Consider the following 18,882-nt stretch of genomic DNA (forward strand, 5'->3'; position numbering starts at 1 on the left):
GCACAGGATACAGGGGCACATAGAATAGACCTGAAAAGGCCTGAGGTTTTCATCTCAGACTGGCTTTTAGGATCTGTACAAAAAGGAAATGAAGACTAAGGTAGAGTCAGGTAAATGGCCTGACGAAACCTTAAAGGGGTTACTACTAAGCCAATCTGTTAAATCTAGGAGAAATGTTTCTGACTTACTTTTTGAGTTATAGATTTAAGGAACCCTCTGTCAAATCTCTAGCTGACTTACTTATTAAGCTGACAGAATGGATGCTTCAGCAGGCGCCCAAGACAAGGAATATGATCATTATACAAGAGCTGAGGAAAACTGCTAAAAAATTTACAAAATATAACAATGAATTCTGGGCCTTACCTAAAATAGCCATGTTTTCCCCAAGTCCTAATAATTTCACATCATTCTATGACAGTTTTCTTCTCCTTCCCACTTGCATACCTCCTGTTCCTCTCCCCTTAATATCTCCTGGGCTATCAGCTTCTTCACAGTAAGTACTTGCTGTTGTCTTTCCCTGTGGATCACTCGCCACAGTGAGCCAGCACGGGGGGAAGTAACCATTCATCACATGAATACAGGAACGAAATGTATAATACTGAATAACAACAGCAATGACAAATGTGGAAAGTTCACAAAATTCCTCCCTCAGCTCAGAAACTTTACATGCTCGTTACTTAATGAATCTACTGGTGAGTCCTCACCTGAGTGAGAATGCAGCCTGATGTCACTGTGGTTAGCTCTTCCCTCCGAGGGAAGGTAATAATAGGTGTGGACGTGGTTGCTGGTAAGAAAAGCTCTGGCCACTGTAAGTGCCTTCCTGTTTTTTATAGGGCACAGGGTTACTGCTTTCATACGAAATCATTCCAGTCTGATTTGCTAGAGCCATCTTATATACTATTTTGCAGTTTTAGTACATTCTTGTGTAAGGGTTTCTAAAACTTACATCTTACTGTTGCTTGTGAACATATATATCTATATACATGTAGCATACATATATACATATAATACATAAAGTTTAAAGTTCAAGCATCTAATATAGTTTGAATAAATACTCATTGCAGTACTAATATATGCTAGATAATAGAGGTAAAAAATGAAACAAAACAAAAACATAGTCTTGGACCTTGTGAAAACTGCAATATTGAGGGAGAAATAACATACAAACATTAAGATAGTAAGAAATGCCCAGTAGTGCAAGAGTGAAGAGGCAGGCTGTAAGCTAACCAGTGTGTTCTGGGAAGCTTCAGGACAAAGGTCATGTCTGAACGGAACCTTGACAATGGCTAGTGGTAAGCTTGGGGACAGAGGAAGTGCTGAGGTAGAAAGTAGGGCAGTGCATCAATACTTTCGTGAGAGTGTGTGGCTGTGTGTAAAAATGATTAAAAAATAATTTAGTATTGATGTAATGGTGAAGATGAAGCTAAGAAACAGACTATTGACAATCAGACTGCAGGGACTGCAGAGACTGTATGAATGTTTATAAGCACATATGTATGTTTGTATGTATGTATGCACGCACATATCTGTATGTTCTGAGAAGTTTGGATGTTAAGCATATCAGAAAGATTAAGAAAACATTTAGGGAAATAATAGTCTTCTGATTTCCACTTGAGATGGTTAGCTCAGACTGATGAAAGAAGGTGATGTCACTTAGAAGATGGCTGCTTTCAGCAAGCTAGAGATAGGAGGGCCCAAAAGAGGACAAAGCAGCAGTTATGGTGGGGAACAGAGGGTCCCAGATGTATTTGGAAGATGACATATGAAGGTTTTGGTGAGTTATTTAATGAGATGAGAACACTGAGAGGAATCTAGGAGTTTTTAGGCCCTGAGTTAACTGTTGGGAGCCGAGTGCAGGTTCAGGCTGGCCCATGAATCCGCGTCACTGAGTAAGATAACCACACAAAGAAATGAGCTGTCATGTATGAACACCATGTCTAACTTTGAGCTATATTGTCGGTATTGGGAATCACTTTCTGCTGAGACTTGATTACCATTGGGTGCAAATATGCTATTGCTTTATCACTCTCTGCTGAAACCTATAGTGAGAGTAAACATGTGGACCTCCGACACCCTGCCCACCTTTGTGCTGACAGGCTCCTGTACCCTATATTAGCTGAATGGACTTCCTCAATAAATGAGTTCCTGCCCTGGTGGGTCTCCCTGACGCATCTGATTGTCCTCCGGTGAGGGAGGGCTGGGTGCAGGTGGTCAGGGGGCCCTCTCCTTTCTCAGCTCGTCCTGGTCAGGGCGTGTTCTCTCTATCCCTCCTGCGGTTGGGAGGGACCGAGGACTAAAAACCCCGACAAGTTACTGAATAGATATTGTAATTAACTTAAAAAGAATGGTGGGTCTTATTTTTTTAATTTAGCTTCTTTCTTCCTTTGGGGGCAAAGAAAAAATAGTGCATTGAGGTAATTGCACAGAGAAAAATAAAACATTGCATTTGAGGTAATCACAGGAGAAGTGAGGACTGGAGCTAGAAATTTCAGAGCAATGAATAAATCTAAACAGCCTCATGAAAGGGGGTGGGGGCCCTTAGGCAATGTGGGAAAAGAGCTGAGCAGGAGTGAGGGTTGTTTAAAGCAGGGCAGGACTACAGGGGTAGGAAGGGAACGAGGACACCACATTAAAAGGCACAGGGAGAAAAGGTGCCGTGAAAGCCAAGTAAGGAAGCTCGGTAGGTGGCAAGTCAACACACTCACCACAGGTCCCTTCTCCCAGTTCTCACTACATGGAGGGCATTTTGCGAATGGTTTAATCTCATTTAATCTATTATCCACATGTTACCGTTGATCAATCTGTTCACCAAAGTCATGTAACATACCCAACGTCATTGAATGAGCTGGCAGAACTGGAATCTGAACCCAGGTCTGCTGGATTACAAAGTCATGTTCTTAACTCTTTAAGATGCAACTTAACGTTATCATGATTCAGACTATGTATTGCTTTCCCAAGAAGTATATGTTAAAAAACTGTCTAAGCATCTCAAAGGCATGTTTTAGTACCTAAACATTAATTATGAGATCATATCTGATCACTTCATATAATCAAACAAGACTACTTCGATGTACTTCTTCATAATATTTGCATTTCCTAAATGCCATGCTGGCCAAGGTGATTCACACTGTGTTGATCTTCCAATAATGTCAAGAGGAAGACACCAGAGGAATTACTTATGTCCTTCACAGGAAAACTCAGTGCCAAACTTAAGCTCACTCAGCTTTCCCACAAATTACTATGGGTCCCAAGGAAAACAAGAAAGTATTTGTATAGCTGGGTACAAACCTAGCACAAATGTACAAAGAGTCATTAAAATATAAAGTCTAGCCAGGTGTAGTAGCTCATACCTGCAATCCTAGCTACTCAGGAGGCTGAGATCTGAGGATATGGTTCAAAGTACTAAAGTTTGTGAGATTCTTATCTCCAATTAACCACAGAAAACTGGAAGTAGCACTGTGGCTCAAGGGGTATGGCAGTAGTCTTGCACTGAAGAGCTCAGGGATAACGCCCAGGCGCAGAGTTCAAGTCCCATGACCCTCCCCCCCCAAAATATATATATATATACACATATATGTGTGTATATCTATATCTATATATCTTCTAGGGCTGGAAGTTTGAAGACCCGGGTTCAATTTCTCAGTATCACATACATAGAAAAGCCGGAAGTGGTGCTGTAGCTCAAGTGATAAGAGTGCTAGCCTTGAGGAAAGCCAAGGACAGTGCTTGGGCCCTGAGTTTAAACCCCAGGACTGGCAAAAAAATAAATAAAATAATAAAGTCTAGGGCTGGGAATGTGGCTTAGTGGTAGAGTACTTGCCTCACATGCATGAAATCCTGGGTTTGATTACTTAGTACAACATAAATAGTAAAAGCCAGAAGTGGCACTGTGGCTCAAGTGGTAGAATGCTAGCCCTGAGCAAAAGAAGCTTAGGGACAGTGTCCAGGCCCCGAGTTCAAGTCCCAAGACTGGAATATATATATATATATATGTATATATGTACATACGTATATATGTATACATATACACACACAAACAATTTATAGAAGGCTTGTTTTAGATAGCAAGAAGGCTACGTTCTTAATCTGAAAGTTGTAATTTTCTCATTTCCCACTAGAGGAAGCAATTGCATTACTCTTACCATTTGGTGGATAAAAGACAGCATATTCCTCTAATCCTAGTTTTCCTGTAAAAGAAAGTTTCAATATAAATAAGTAAAATAAAAATTTAATGTTCTGTAAATATAGTTACAATGAATAAAACATTAAAAAACTAATATATTTTAGTTCATGATAGGGAATTAATTTGAAAAATTGCCAGTCCCCAATCTGCCAACATAGCAATCTTCGAGATGAGTCAAAATCAAAATATAAACAAATACTTTCAAGCTACTTAAGAATTTAAAAGGAATCTACTTATAAACATGAAACTGCTCTGCAGATACAAATAATCTTATTCATTAACCCAAGTTCCAAACTTTTCAATATCTTATTAGTTGGTATTTTTAGGGATGTGTGAAGTTAAAATTTAAATGTCTTTTTTATGGCTCCCAAAATGGTTCATAGAACCAGAGAATAGGGATAAATATTTGCATTAGAATTTTTCTAGGAAAGCATGTTCACTGTGATCAAATGTTTAATATCATTTTTACAAAGAACTTTTATGCCCCCTTTTTGTTGGTATTGGTGCTTAAACTCAGTATCTCACCCCTGTGTGGCTTGTTTACTGCATCTGTACTCCACACCACTTGAGCAGCATCCCAGCCTGACTTTTTGCTGGCTATTTTATAGATGGAGTCTCACAGACTCTGCTCAGGGCTGATTTTGAACCTGGACTTTTCAGCTATCAGCTTCCTAAGCAGTCAGGATTGCAGGCGAGCCAGCCATCTGAACTCAGGTCTTGTGCTCATTAGGTAGTTACTACCTCAGAGCTACTTCCCTAGTGCACGCCACTTATCTTAGGTAGATTTTGTCCTGACAATTTTTTTTCATCAACAACTTTGAGTCTACTGAAATAACATTAGCTCTTGCACTTGGCTTTTATAAGTAAAAATTTTAGCTGGGGGTGGTGGCTCATGCCTGTAATCCTATCTACTCAGGAGGATGAGATCGGAGGATTGAGGTTCAAAGCCAGCCCAGGCACTGCAGTTCCGAGCTGGAGATTCTTATCTCCAATTAACCTCCAGAAAATAGAAGCAGCCCTGTGGTTCCAGGGGTAAGCCTTGTGCTGAAGAGCTCAAGAACAAGACCCAAGCCCCGAGTTAAGTCCCATGACTGACAAAATAATAATAATAATAATAAAATTCTTTTTTGTTCTTGTTAGGGGTAGTGGCAGAGAAAAGATGAAGAATAAGAAATATGAGCAGGCTAGGTTACAGTAGAGATAACCACAGACAGATCTTTCTGCTGGGTGACAATGAGATAACCAAAAATAAACAAACTGATTATTACATCAAGTATTTAAGAGGCAAACAAATCCAGGAAAACACAATATATCTACTATTTGTAAAAAGCGGTGTTAACTGCTTAGAGGTTCAGGGAGAGCACTCGGTGATAAGCTGATACATTGGTGAGTTGTAGCCTAGTGCTCCAAGGACCTCTAATAGGGAGTGCCGAGGGATGGAAAACTTTCCCTATACAAAGATGATGGCTAGATAAAATATGCCATACTGTCTGACAATCAAGGAGGGCTAGTTTGCTAGGGTAAACTGTGAACTAGTAGAGGGCCTGTGAACTAGTAGCTGGGCTTGTTACGTAATCTCATTTTCAATAGGCCTCTATACACTTACTTTAGAAGCCATAAGACTAAGAGCCTCAAATTGGGGGAAGCCTGATTCCAACCCAAGTCAACATGGCCAGTCCATGGGTCAGATCAAGGAAATATATGAGTGGCCCAAGGACCATACACCCACAATAGTGAACTTCCAGTCCTTGTGTTTACCACTCAACAAAAGTGGAGCTGGCTGCCAGCTGCAGTTACTTCAGTTTTTAAGTGATGGTGGGATATTGACACAGTGATCTCCAAGGTTGTCAAGATAAAGAGGAAAAGGAACAAGAATAGAAATTAGAAGGCTAAAGAGCACAAAACATATCACAATTGTGAGTGTGGCAGCACATTTTGAGGGTGGGGTTTTAAAAAAAGCTAAGAAAAATTCAAAAGCAATTCTGTATAATAAACTCATAGTCCTAAAGAAAAGAAAAAAGAACTCCAAGAACAAAAACAACAAACAGCAAACAGGGAAGAGAAAAACACCCCCCTTAAATGCTGCTTCAGCAACTACTTGGCAGTGAAGGGGCTGAGAGGATAGACCTGTCATCTGAGAGAATTTTGAAATAATTTACAATTTAGAACTCAGATACACCAATATAAGATAAAAACTAGCTGGGTGTGGTGGCTCACACTTATAATCCTAGCTACTGAAGAGGCTGAGATTTGAGGATCAAGGTTCAAAGCCATCCCAGCAAAAAAGGACCTGAGATTCTTATCTCCAATTAATCTCTAGAAAACAAGAAGCAGGGCTTGGCTCAAGGGTAGGGCAGTAGCCTTGAGCTGAAGGGCTCAGGGACAGTGCCCAGGCCTAGTTCAAGCCCCATGACCCACCAAAAAAAAAAAAAAGATAAAAACTAACATTCTTCTCATGATTCTATAGTTTTAGAGTATAATTCCTTAATATTACTAAAATATTACCTCTTATGTAGGATTTTGGTGGTGAAGCACTGTTGTATGAAAAGTGACCCAGAACAGACGTATCCCGGGAAAAACAAAGCAATACCTGCATAACATTGGAAAATGCAAGCAGTTAAGCAGAGAATTTATTACCATGTCTTTTAACATTTTTTATTGTAATTAATAAAAGGGTTACATGATATTTGCCAGATAGAAGGTGCATTAATTCACATACATTGATACCCTTTCACATGTATTACCATGTCTTACTTGGGAGGCAAAGCCATAGAATCCCTACTGTGCCTGGCAAGAGGAAGCGCGCCCTCTATCGGTGACTTAGGTTTAGTGCTAACAGTGTAATCCTAGGTGCTGACTGCCAGTTTTCCCAAGGATTTCTCACTGTTTGCCACCCAAGGTTTGAATGGCAGCAGAAAATTCCATGTTGGGAGCCAGAGTGGGATCAAACTGTACCTTGATTTGCATCAGACAATGGCTTTATTGTCTTATTGTTTTCTGGCCTTATTCTCTTTAAATGACCTGAGATTTACCATATGAATGTAACACCTGGAAGTTCCTTGGGTCTCGAGAAGGGAAGAAGGGGAGTGGAAAATAAACGGGGCAGTCTTTACCTGGACTGCGGACATCCCGGACCCGGTGTGTCTGTCTCTCTTCTATTTCTTCCTAGTCCTTGCCCCCTATTTCAGGAACCCCAATCTGCAAACCCTGGTTTGCTGCCGGCTGGCCCCGGCAATTCCAGTTTCTAACTATGAGATTATTTTCTTGTGTTTTAGATGGAAAGAGGAAATCCCTAGAAGTCTAACAGCTGAGAAATGTAGGGGCTGGCTGACTATAAGTAACCACAGTGGCAATAGTAAAATGTGGGGAGTATAGGGAGTACAGGAAGTATAGGTGAGCATTTTAGGGATGGAACTAAGGTATCCCCTGGTGTTTAGCAGGGACGGTGGAGGCAACGGAAGACGTGCTTGCCATTTACAGTGTAGAAGCTGGTTGTTCTGGTCAGCACGTAGAATGCTGCAACTCCATCTGAGATGACGCAGGTAGAGCAGAACCAGTCAAACTATCATTAGTGTAAACTGGACAGCTGACACTAGCAAAATTTTTGGAGCAGCGAATGACTTTCCAGAATGTTGTTTAGTGACAGTAGTCAGGGTCCTAGTATTAGAAGACCTGAGATTCTAAAGATGTCAAAAATTAAAAAAAAAGAATTTAAGGTGACTAAAAAAGGCAAAAAAAGGGGAAGGAGTGGGAGTTCATGAGTTAGACTAGCAGCAAGAGTGGATGAACTCTTTTGTGTTCAAGATACATAACAGGGGCTCTAGCTCTATTCTAAGGAGAGATCATAGAAATTGGGCATTAGTGGTAGAATGTAGACCAACGGGTGCCACTGAGTTTTCTTATGTTTTAAAAACACTATAGAAATAATGCATCTTATGCTAAAATTAGAAATGCAGAGAAAAAGGGAGAAAAATATAGAAACATGCCATTAATATGGTGGTATATAATGCAAGTTATATATAATCTCAGATGCTTTCATACATGCTTACAACTTTTCAAAATAAAAGGATAATGCATAGTTTTATTACTTTTTTTACTGATTATAAAAATGAGCTTTTCTCATATACTTTGCTGCTGCAGATTATTCCACTGTATGGATGAATAGTCATTTATCTAACCTTAAATATTTAGTTATTTCCCTTTCTCTTCAATTATAAGCAATGCTGCAATGAGCTTACTTATAGCTCCCTCTTCATGTACACTCTTAGTTAACTCAGTTCCTAAAACCTGTGTGACCTGTGTGGTCACATGCTATGGGAATTTTAGATTTAAAAGACTTAACTTTGTTGTGCTTTATTATTTACTTTTTTTCACTTATTTGCTGACTTTGGGCCATGCCCCTTGTTCTTTTTGTTGCTTGTTTCTGAGATAGGGTCTTGGTAATTTTGCTTGGACTGGGGTCCTAAATGTATGATTCTTCTGCTGTACAACAACTTAATAATAACAATGAAATTATATTTTAAAAGAGAAAAAAAGATTCTAATTTCTCCAACCATAAGGAAATAACAGCTCAGCACAAAACTAAAATATGTAATTATAAGTAACAATTTCACCAAACTTAACTAGAAAATTTAACTTTGATTACTTACAACTTAGGTAAAAAATTTCTGGGGTAAGGTTAAATATGGTAGTGATTTGGGCTGGGAGTTTGGCCTAGTGGTAAAGTGCTTGCCTAGCATGCATGAAGACCCGGGTTCAATTCCTTGGTACCACATACTTAGAAAAAGCCAGAAGTGGTGCTGAGGCTCAAGATGTAGAGTTCTAGCCTTGAGAAAAACCCAAGGACAGTCCTGAGGCCCTGAGCTTAAGCCTGGGATTGGCAAAAAAAATATGGTAGTGATTTACTTCGTTTAGAAAAATTATAGTAAATTGGATGAGTAAGTGTGAACTATGGCACAATTCTCTGTAAAATGCCTATACACAGATATAAAATATTTACTTGGGATGAGATTAAATAGGAGTAAATGATGACTTTGGGATATATCAAATTTGTTATACTCAAATGTCTAACTTTCTATCACAACAAAAATGGTAATACATAAAAAACCTGGAAAATAATAGCCTGATAAAAATTGTCTTCATAAAGACTTAGTGAAAAATCTACAAGACAGACTTTTAAAACAACTGTTTTAAAAATGGTCAAAAAACTACAGGATAAGAACAAAATGGAAACACCTGACTCCAGCTAGAATGGCCAGGATTAAGAAATCTAATAACAACAGATGTTGGAGGGGAATTGGCCAGGAGGGATTACTACTACACTGTTGGTGGGAGTGTAAATTCGTTCAACCACTACGGAAAGCAGTATGGCAGTTCCTCAAAAGACTAAACATAGAACTCCCCTATGACCAATTCCACTACTTGGCATTTACCCAATCGTCCAGAAACAAGGACAGACTAAATCCACTAGCACAACGATGTTCATTGCAGCACTATTTACCATAGCAAGATATGGAACCAACCCAGATGCCCCTCAGTTGATGAGTGGATCAACAAGATGTGGTATTTATACACAATGGAATTCTATGCTGCTGTCAGAAAGAATGACATCGCCCCATTTTTAAGGAAATGGAAAGACTTAGAAAAAATCATTAAGTGAAGTAAGCCAGACTCAAAGGAACATAGGCTCAATGGTTTCCCTCATTTGTCATAATCAGTAGAAACCTTGGGCTCTCCTAGCAGAGATTTACAATAGAGCAAAACCTTGATACATAAGGCCATTTAGTATGAAGCTAAATGAAAGGACCTCCAGGATATAGAAACAAAAGCCATATAATGAGTGATTGTTGTCCTTAAAGTACTATGTTATCTCTCATCTCTTTTGCTGTCCCTTGGTTATCTCATATTGTTGCAGTACTTCACCTTATCTGATATATTGTATATATGTTTATCTGGTTATTTGAAACTGGATAGGGAAAGGGGAAAAACAAGATGAGGGGTGGGGGGAGGAGGGAAATGGGGACCAAGGCATGAGAAAGGGGATCAATGTTTGTGAAGTAATGCACCTTCTGATGAATATAATGTAACCCTTCTATTAATTACAATAAAAAATATATGTGAAAAAAAATAGTTCTGGAGCTGAAAAGAACAATAAAAAAATAAATCGAAAAACTCAGTAGAAAGATTCAGTGGCAGATCTGAGCAGGAAGAAAAGAGAGTGGACCAACTTGAAGACAGAGCAATGGGAATAACAAAACCCACGAAAGGGAGGAGGAGAGAAAGAAACCCAGAGAATAAAGAAATAGTTCAGGCAAGAGTTCTTGATGCTTGTTCAAGACACTGGAGATAAGAAGACACCAGAAAAGGTGAGTAAGAATGTCAGTAAAAGAAAAGGAACCCATAAAGCATGAGGTCCAAGGCGCCAAGAAGAACAAGAAAGTGGAGGACATGACCAACTGATTTGTCTGCTACACAGGCCAAGTAGGATGAACACCAGGCAGACCATCTCAATGTAGGGCACTTTCCCGCCATGTTGTAAGGCCCTGGTTCGGCCCTAGTTCTCCCATAATGAGAACTGATCAGTGGATTCAGAAGGTGACATTATTCATCACCTTTGATGAAACAACTGGACAAAAGTCTCATTAAAGTTGATTTGAGAGAGAATGGGGGGCCGCGAGTTTGGCCTAGTGGTAGAGTGCTTGACTAGCATGCACGAAGACCCGGGTTCAATTCCTTGGTATGTACCACATACATAGAAAAAAGCTGGAAGTGGTGCTGAGGCTCAAGTGATAGAGTTCTAAGCCTTGAGAAAGTCCAAGGACAGTGCTCAGGCCCTGAGCCCAAGCCCAGGACTGGCAAAAAAAAAAAAAAAAAGAGAGAGAATGGGAAGATGAGAGCTAGAATAACATTTATTGATTTTTTAAGAATTTTATTATACATAGACATCACAGATCTGTGATAATGACTTCTAGGTTATTCAAAATTATTTTATAAACAAATTTTATAAAATCTTAATACTTCAGCTCTTAGAATAAATGACTAATGAAATCTTTTTTTGATTTGGCAAGAACTCAGGGCAGAGCTGTCCCTGAGTTTCTTTGCCCAAGGATGGCATTTTACCACTTGAGCCATACCACAACTGACTCTGTGTAATAGTCTCATTTTCCTTTATGCTCTTGTTTAAATTATACCTGATAGCAACACTAATACCAAATATTAATTTCCTCACAACTGCTACTGCTGATTTACATTTAATCACACAGAAATTGTTGAACTAAAGTTAGATGCTTTCATTATGAAATTTATACTGACATTCTTTCAAAACTAAATTATTATGTTTGCATAATTTTTTTAAAAAGAATATCATTTAGGCAGTGCTATATTAATTACTGGATTTTGACTTTTTATAATTGTTTTTGTTTTAGTAAGTATGAAAAAAACCGGGAAAAATATGAAAGTCCATAATAGCATATAAAATGATAAACGGTAATCAGACACTGAAAACAGATTTTACAACATTTAATTTTATTCAGTTTTCCAAATAAAAATTATGAAAAATGCTTTCTCTAAGTCTTGGGATAACTTACATATGAATTGGATGTCCAACTTCAAAATCTGATGACAGCAAATAGAAAATACTTACCTGCCAACATTTCCTGGTTTGGTCATAAACAACTACAAGAACAACTCAATTCCACCTTACCCTTCAGTAAGAACACTGTAACCTGTGCCCAGCCTAACAACACTTGATCTGAGAAATATTTCCTGGATCTCAGCAGAGGCTATTTAATGCAGACATCTCTAACGTACCATTTAGAAAACCTGAAAAATCCTGGCGTGGTGGCTCATGCCTGTAATCCTAGCTACTGAGGAGGCTGAGATCTGAGGATTGAGGTTCAAAGCCAGCCCTGGCACAAATAGACCTGAGACCCTTATCTCCAATCAACCTCTAGAAAATGGGAAGTGGGACTTGGCTCAAGGGTGTAGGGTGGTAGCCTTGAGCTGAAGAGCTGAGGGACAGTGCCCAGGCTGAGATCAAGTCCCATGACACCTCCCACCCCCTCCCCTCTGCCAAAAAAGAAAAGAAAAGAAAAAAAACCTGAAACAATTATATAGATTAATTTTTTATATATGTTAATTTTTAAGCTTACCTGATATAAATAATCTTCAAATACAAAATAATAATCATCATTACTTGCGGTCAACTTCACATCCTATAATTAAAAGCAAAGAGTATGAAAAGAATCTAAATGAATCTTCCCATATTTCTAAATACATAAAAAAAACAATACTGCAAAATAAACTTACTACAACTATGAGAACTTCTCAATTAGATTTTACCACTGCTAGTTGATCAATATAGGTGACATATTATTTGATTTCCAATTCCTTTTCCTTCTTAAAGGTTTCACTAATAACTCCTTATTTATTTCACCTCCTTTAAATCTAATACTTACATGTCCTAGAGATAAAAAAGAGAGAGAGAGAGAGAACACTCAGCGGCAATTACAAGCTTGACCCTCACATCTGCTCATAGCTCCACTGTTCAAGTGAACATACTTGCTCTCCTTTCAAATACCACAAATCTCCCTTTCCTTTGTGATTATTCCTTGTAAATCATCACTTACTGGGACAGTCTAGCAGTCCTGGCGTCCATTTATGTACTCATCTTTTAAGGGATTGTGCATTAACTTTTCCTGGACAGAATTTTAGGTTCTTAATATATAATTTTATCCCTACTTTTTAATCAGAACTACCTAAAACTTTCTTTTATCCCTAAAAGACTGTAGGCAATTTGAGCCCAAATGTCTGTTTTTTAAAAATACAGTTAGCATAAGCACAGTTCCTAAAACCTAATAAGCATCTTATGCATGTTCAATAACTGAACAATAAAAATAATATTTGAACAGAAATTAATTGTGGTTTCTTATAATGCAACATATATCACTATACAGGTACTCTTCTCCAATAATAAACAAATAACATGTCTCTAGATGTCTCTCAACATCTTTTACAATGAGTTACAGACTGCTATTGATGTGCCTCAGTGTGCAGAACATGCATACTCCAAGAGCTATAACTAAGAACTGAGATCCAATCCAGTTCCATTATAACCAGCTGTGTAATTCTGGTTAGCAATTTCAAGCCTCAGTCTCTGATATGGCTTGGACAAGTGACCCCTAAAGGCCCAACTCATAGTTCTGTGGGAGGTACTGGAGTCTTTAGGAGGTGAAGCTGGTTGAGAGAAAGCCAAGTCATTGGTGAGGAGCCCTGGAAGGTAATGCTGGGAACCTGGCTATCTCTCTTTTTCTTTGCTGTCTGGGCAAATAGCCTTGTTTCACCTCAATGGGTGTTTGCCTGGCTACAAACCAAAAATTAACAAAGCCAACTGATCATGACCTGAAACCACCAAAAGCCAAAAACAAACAAACAAGCCCTTTCCTCTTTCACAGGTGATTATTTCAGGTTTATGTCACAGCAAAAGAAAGACCTACACAGTTTTCATATTATAAATGAGTACTATACTATTACTTATTTCAGAAAGTATGGGTAGCCAGCCAGGCTCTACTGGCTCATACCTGTAATCTTAGCTACTCAGGAGACTGAGATCTAAGAATCACAGTTTGAAGCCAGCCTAGGCAGAAAAGTCTGTGAAACTCTTATCTCTAATTAATCATTCAAAAACCAGAAGTGGAGCTATGGTTCAAAGTGGTAGAGCAATAGCCTTGAACAAAAGAGCTCAAGGACAGTGCCTAGGCCAAGAGTTCAAGCACCACAACTGACAAAAAAAAAATGCGGGGAAGGAGGGGTTTAAATGCTTAGGATAGCATCAGATGCTGAAGAGCTATTGAGAACACTACTTCAAAAATTAACCTAAAGCCCTCTTATCCACAATAGTCTTCTATTTTTATGGATTTTCAATTCTAATTGTATGAAAAAAATTCTAGATCTAAAGGATACCACACTATTAGATCCACTATATATTCAATTCAATAAACTCTAATTGGTTGGGAATAAGTAACAAAAATAAAAACACAAAAGAGAAAACATAAAAACAAAAACAGAAAAGAGCTCAGTGTTTATTTTCAAGAATTCTCCATTTTAAATATTAATAAAATAGAAAAAAAAAACATGGTTCACTTACTTTATAAATCAGACTGTCCACCAAAAGGTCATGTTGTATCACATTCGTCTTAAGCTGCTCATAATACAAGATATCCTAAATTTAAAAATAAAATGAATAAAAAAATTAAAGGTCAGTTACATCTTTAACGGCAGCCTTAAACTTGAATAAATATAAATTATTAATGGTATTATTACTAAGAGAGTAAGAAGTCTGCTCATTAATGCAAGTTATGCCTGAATAACAAATTTTCAATTAATATATCTACTATCACTCTAAGTAATATCTGGTACCTGGTGACTACTTATCAATACTAAATTGATTAAGAGACAGGATTTGTTAATCTAACTCCTGAACAGAAGTTGTCAGTTACCAATAGTTCAATTTTCTACAAGAGTTGATGCATTCATCAAAAAATAAAGTAATATAAACCAAATCTATTTTGAAAATGGTTATCTTTAAATTGACACCATAAAAGATTTGGTCTAAAATTTATTGATATAAGAAGACAAAAGGTGGGGCCAGGAATTTGGCCTAGCGGTAGAATGCTTGCCTAGCATGCATGAAGACCTGGGTTCGATTCCTTGGTACCACATACATAGGGAAAAAAAAGCTGGAAGCGATTCCTTGGTACCACATACATAGGAAAAAAAAGCTGGAAGTGATTCTTTGGTACCACATACAGAGGAAAAAAAAAAGCTGGAAGTGGTACTGAAGCTCAAGTGGTAGAGCTCTAGCCTTGAGAAAAAGTCCAGGGACAGTGTCAGGCCTTGAGTTCAAGCCCCATGACTGGCCAAAAAAAAAAGCCAAAAGTTTTATCATGTCAAAATAGAGAATGAATGATTTTTGATAGTTCTGTTTACAGAGGGAGATTTCAAACACAAATACACACACACACACATTAAGACTACTCCAGGCAGAATCAACTTCTTAGGTCACTTTTTCTTTATCATATCCATTATCTGTCTGTTGGTGATTTCCTTTCATAGTACTCAAATTTCTCAAATTGTTCTTCTACTTAGAAAAATAATATTCCCACATAATCTGCCAACTTTTAGTATCATGGAAAACTGTACAGCTAAGGGAAACTGCAGGAATGAAGACTATTTACAAGGCGAATTGCCTCTCTTTCCTTCTTCTTATTACAAAATTCCAATTCATCATCCATTTCTATTTACCTAAATTATCAGACTTATCTTTCAAAATTTTATTTATTGCATTATTACAAATATTTAATTGTTAATAGCATCTCTGCTAAGCATGCGAATTAAGTTTGCTAAGCTTTGCTGTAGAACCTTAAATTACATAGATTTTGGTAAATGCAAAAGGGGGACGGAATAGACTTCTAAAGAATATTTTTTTTGTATTGAAGTGCTGATGTGGAAAAATCAAGTGTGACCCCCACTTCCTCTTACCTCTGGTTGACTGGAGACATTGAGAATGAGAGCCCACAGCTCCGCTCTCAGTGCTGTAGGGCTCCCTTGTCTGATGTACTGTTGAGCAGCCGCACTATCTTGTTCCACTAGAACTGTGGAAACATAGTCAGATCTCATTAGAAAATCCACAGTCTAAGAAAACAACTGAAATTTTCCATTGTAAGTCTTTGGGGAAGCTAAAGTTGACTCTCTATAACATGTAGTAATATCCTTTTTTTTTCTGTTTACTCTCTGGAATTTGATTCACCTCTATTTCAGCTTAGAGCTGTTAGCCTAAAACCTAACATTATCAGACTTATAGACAATAACTTTTTTTTTTAGCTAGTACTGGGGCTTGAACTCAGGGCCTGAGCACTGTCCTTGGACAGTTTTTGCTTCAGGTTAGCACTCTGACACTTGAGCCATAGCGCCACTTCTGGCTTTTTCTGAGTATGTGGTACTGAGGAATTGAAACCAGGGCTTCATGTTGCTAGGCAAGCACTCTACCACTGGATTAGGCTCCTGGCTGACAACAAGTTTTTGGATTCAATAAATTCATAAATATTCATAGTACCCTTAAACTTTTTTTTTGCCAGTCCTGGGGTTTGAACTTAGGGCTTGAGCACTGATCTTGGGTTTTCTCAAGGCTAGAGCTCTACCAGTTGAGCCACAGCACCATTTCCAGCTTTTTTCCATGTATGTGATATCGAGGAATTAAACCCGAGACTTGGTGGCGTGCTACACAAGCACTCTACCACTAGGCCAAACTCCTGGCCCCTCTTAAACTTCTTGTACATAATCTACTGTTGCAAATATTCTAATACTTGGAAGTAGTAGTATAGTCAATATATTCTATTATATAATGCATAATTATATATAAATTATATATCCTATTATGTAATATATATTGTACAAGATAGCTATTTTCTTGTCTGCAAAATCAAAACAAACCTCTAAGAAACTTATTTTTATTTATTTTTATGGTTCTGGGTTTGAACGTAGGCCTTTGCACTTGGTAAGCACGAGGTTTTACAGCTTCTGCCCTGTTTCTAGTCCATTTTCTTTTGGTTATTTTTGATGAAGGGTCTCCTTTTTCCCCTGGGCTGGCTTGGACCCCAATCCTGTTTATGCTTTCTACCATAGCTGTGATGAAAAGTGTGTGCCACCACATCCAGCTTTTTTCTGTTTGAGAAGGTCTTGCAAAAGATGGCCTGTAACCATGACCCTCCCCATCTCAGCCTCCCACATAGAGTTGTGTATATAGCTGTGGGCTGACATAGGATCTTTTGAACTTTTTGCCAGAACTGACCTTGAGCCAGAATAATTCTGACCAGTTTCCTAGGCCTCGTAAGTTTTTTGTAAGTATTCATGTTAAAAAGTTATCTTTTTTGTATTCATTTTCAGCTTTTCTTTAATGAAAAATCAGCTATTCATTCTAGAAATAAAGGCCCACAAAATAGAACAGAAAAATAAATAAAACATACTAGACCACCATGATTACTGTGTACTGATCTACTGTCTAGCAGTATATTTTTATTTATTTATTTATTTTGTCAGCCATGGGACTTGAACTTTGGGCCTGGGAGCTGTCCCTGAACTCTTTAGCTCAAAGCTACCTCTTAAGCCACAGTGCCACTTCTGGTTTTCTGGTGGTTAGTTGCAGATAAGCATTTCACAGACTTTTATGCCTAGGCTGGCTTTGAACCAGCATCCCCAGATCTCAGCCTCCTGAGTAGCTAAGGATTACAGGTATGAGCCACCATGCCCAGCTCTGCAGTACATTAAAAAATATATATTCCCTCCTTAAAAGGAAACGAGGAATATCTACACTAAATGAAAATTTAATGAACAAAAGAAATAAAAGGAACATATTTTCAATTTGCAATGGGAGTCAAATCATACTCAAGAAGCCTTTTAAACAAATTTGATTTTGAAAAACTGGACTAGGGTATTGGGCACAAGACAGTAAAATCTGTCACAGGAGGTCCACTCTGACACAAAGCCTAGCCCTCACAACACAGGTAAAAGACAAAAACAGGAAACAAAAACAAGGAAAAGCATCTTTCAAAGATGAGGAATGCTCCTGAAGGCAGTGAGGGCCCTGCACAGTCAGCAGGGACTTAACTGACAGCCTCTCCTGATGCAGAGCAACAAGAGGTACGTAGGTGCACAGAGAGATTTCAGTTAGAAATGAAATTCCATCTACCAATGCTTTTGTCTAACTGACCCTGTTAAAGAACGTATCTGCATTTGGCCTCTAATGAGCCAGCAAGTATATTTCCTCATCTGACATTTACTGATAAGGCTAATGGGTTTTCCTTCTAAATACACATTCACATTCAGTTATCTATATCATTTAATATTACTTCTCTTTAGGTTTTTAGCTTTTCACAGATTAAATGTCACTGAGGATATTTTATGGAGACATTTTTATAGAACAGCCTCATTTTTCATAAACTGTAAAGAATATGACTGAGGGGTTGGGGATTTAGCTCAGTGGAAGAGCATTTGCCTGATAAGTGCAAGATCAATGCTCAGCTCTGAAAAAAAAATCAACTCTAAAATATGATTGAATGCTTACCTTTCTGCCCAATACGCACATGCTCATTTTCAAAAAGTTCTAAAAAGGTTAAAAGAAAATAAAATTATTGTACATAAACATGACCAAGCACACTCAGAATAAAGTTATATTTTTGTTTCTTATACTAACACTTTTATTTATTTTTAAAACTAGATGACATTATAGAAAACTATGAGAATTTTTCTTTCTTTATGAGACTGGATTGGCTTCAAACTCATGATCCTCCTGCTTCAGCCTCCAAAGTGTTAGGGCTGCAGCAGATGCTAACACGCCAAATTCTGAAAACTACACAAATAGTATTCCATACTTACAGAAAGCCCATTTCCTAGTTGCTTAAAGTGAGTTCACACATTTAATTGCAAAAAATAATGAACTAATTATGTCTTTGTTAGAAGAATATCTTCTCATAACACAAACATATTTCTGTGCATTCATCTTTGGCATACAAAACCTCAGCTTAATTTTAATTATGATCTAAAATCTAAGTGCCAGAAATTGCATATAGAGATTCCCTTCTTGAATACTTGTTTGTTAAATATAACATTTGAAATATGATGTAAAAATCAGTGTTAATAAAATC

At 37.9% G+C, this 18,882-nt stretch overlaps 1 protein-coding gene across 2 annotated transcripts in view; it reads right to left on the minus strand.

Moving 5' to 3' along the window:
* Positions 1–18,882, minus strand: part of Tbc1d19 (TBC1 domain family member 19) — an 88,992-nt gene that overhangs the window by 29,339 nt on the left and 40,771 nt on the right. For both annotated transcript variants that reach the window (XR_016537408.1, XM_090343735.1), the window contains exons 10-15: positions 18,303–18,341; positions 15,722–15,834; positions 14,328–14,402; positions 12,334–12,396; positions 6,689–6,773; positions 4,143–4,187 (exon numbers count right to left, since the gene is read on the minus strand). Coding sequence is in view for 1 of the 2 variants with exons in the window: in XM_090343735.1 (XP_090199861.1) it covers positions 4,143–4,187; positions 6,689–6,773; positions 12,334–12,396; positions 14,328–14,402; positions 15,722–15,834; positions 18,303–18,341 (420 nt within the window). In the remaining variant the exon portion in view is untranslated. The remainder of the gene's footprint in view (positions 1–4,142; positions 4,188–6,688; positions 6,774–12,333; positions 12,397–14,327; positions 14,403–15,721; positions 15,835–18,302; positions 18,342–18,882) is intronic.

The sequence above is a fragment of the Megascapheus bottae genome, chromosome 13 (assembly GCF_031878675.1).
Source record: "Megascapheus bottae isolate mThoBot1 chromosome 13, mThoBot2.hap1, whole genome shotgun sequence".
NCBI classification, from domain to species: domain Eukaryota; kingdom Metazoa; phylum Chordata; class Mammalia; order Rodentia; family Geomyidae; genus Megascapheus; species Megascapheus bottae.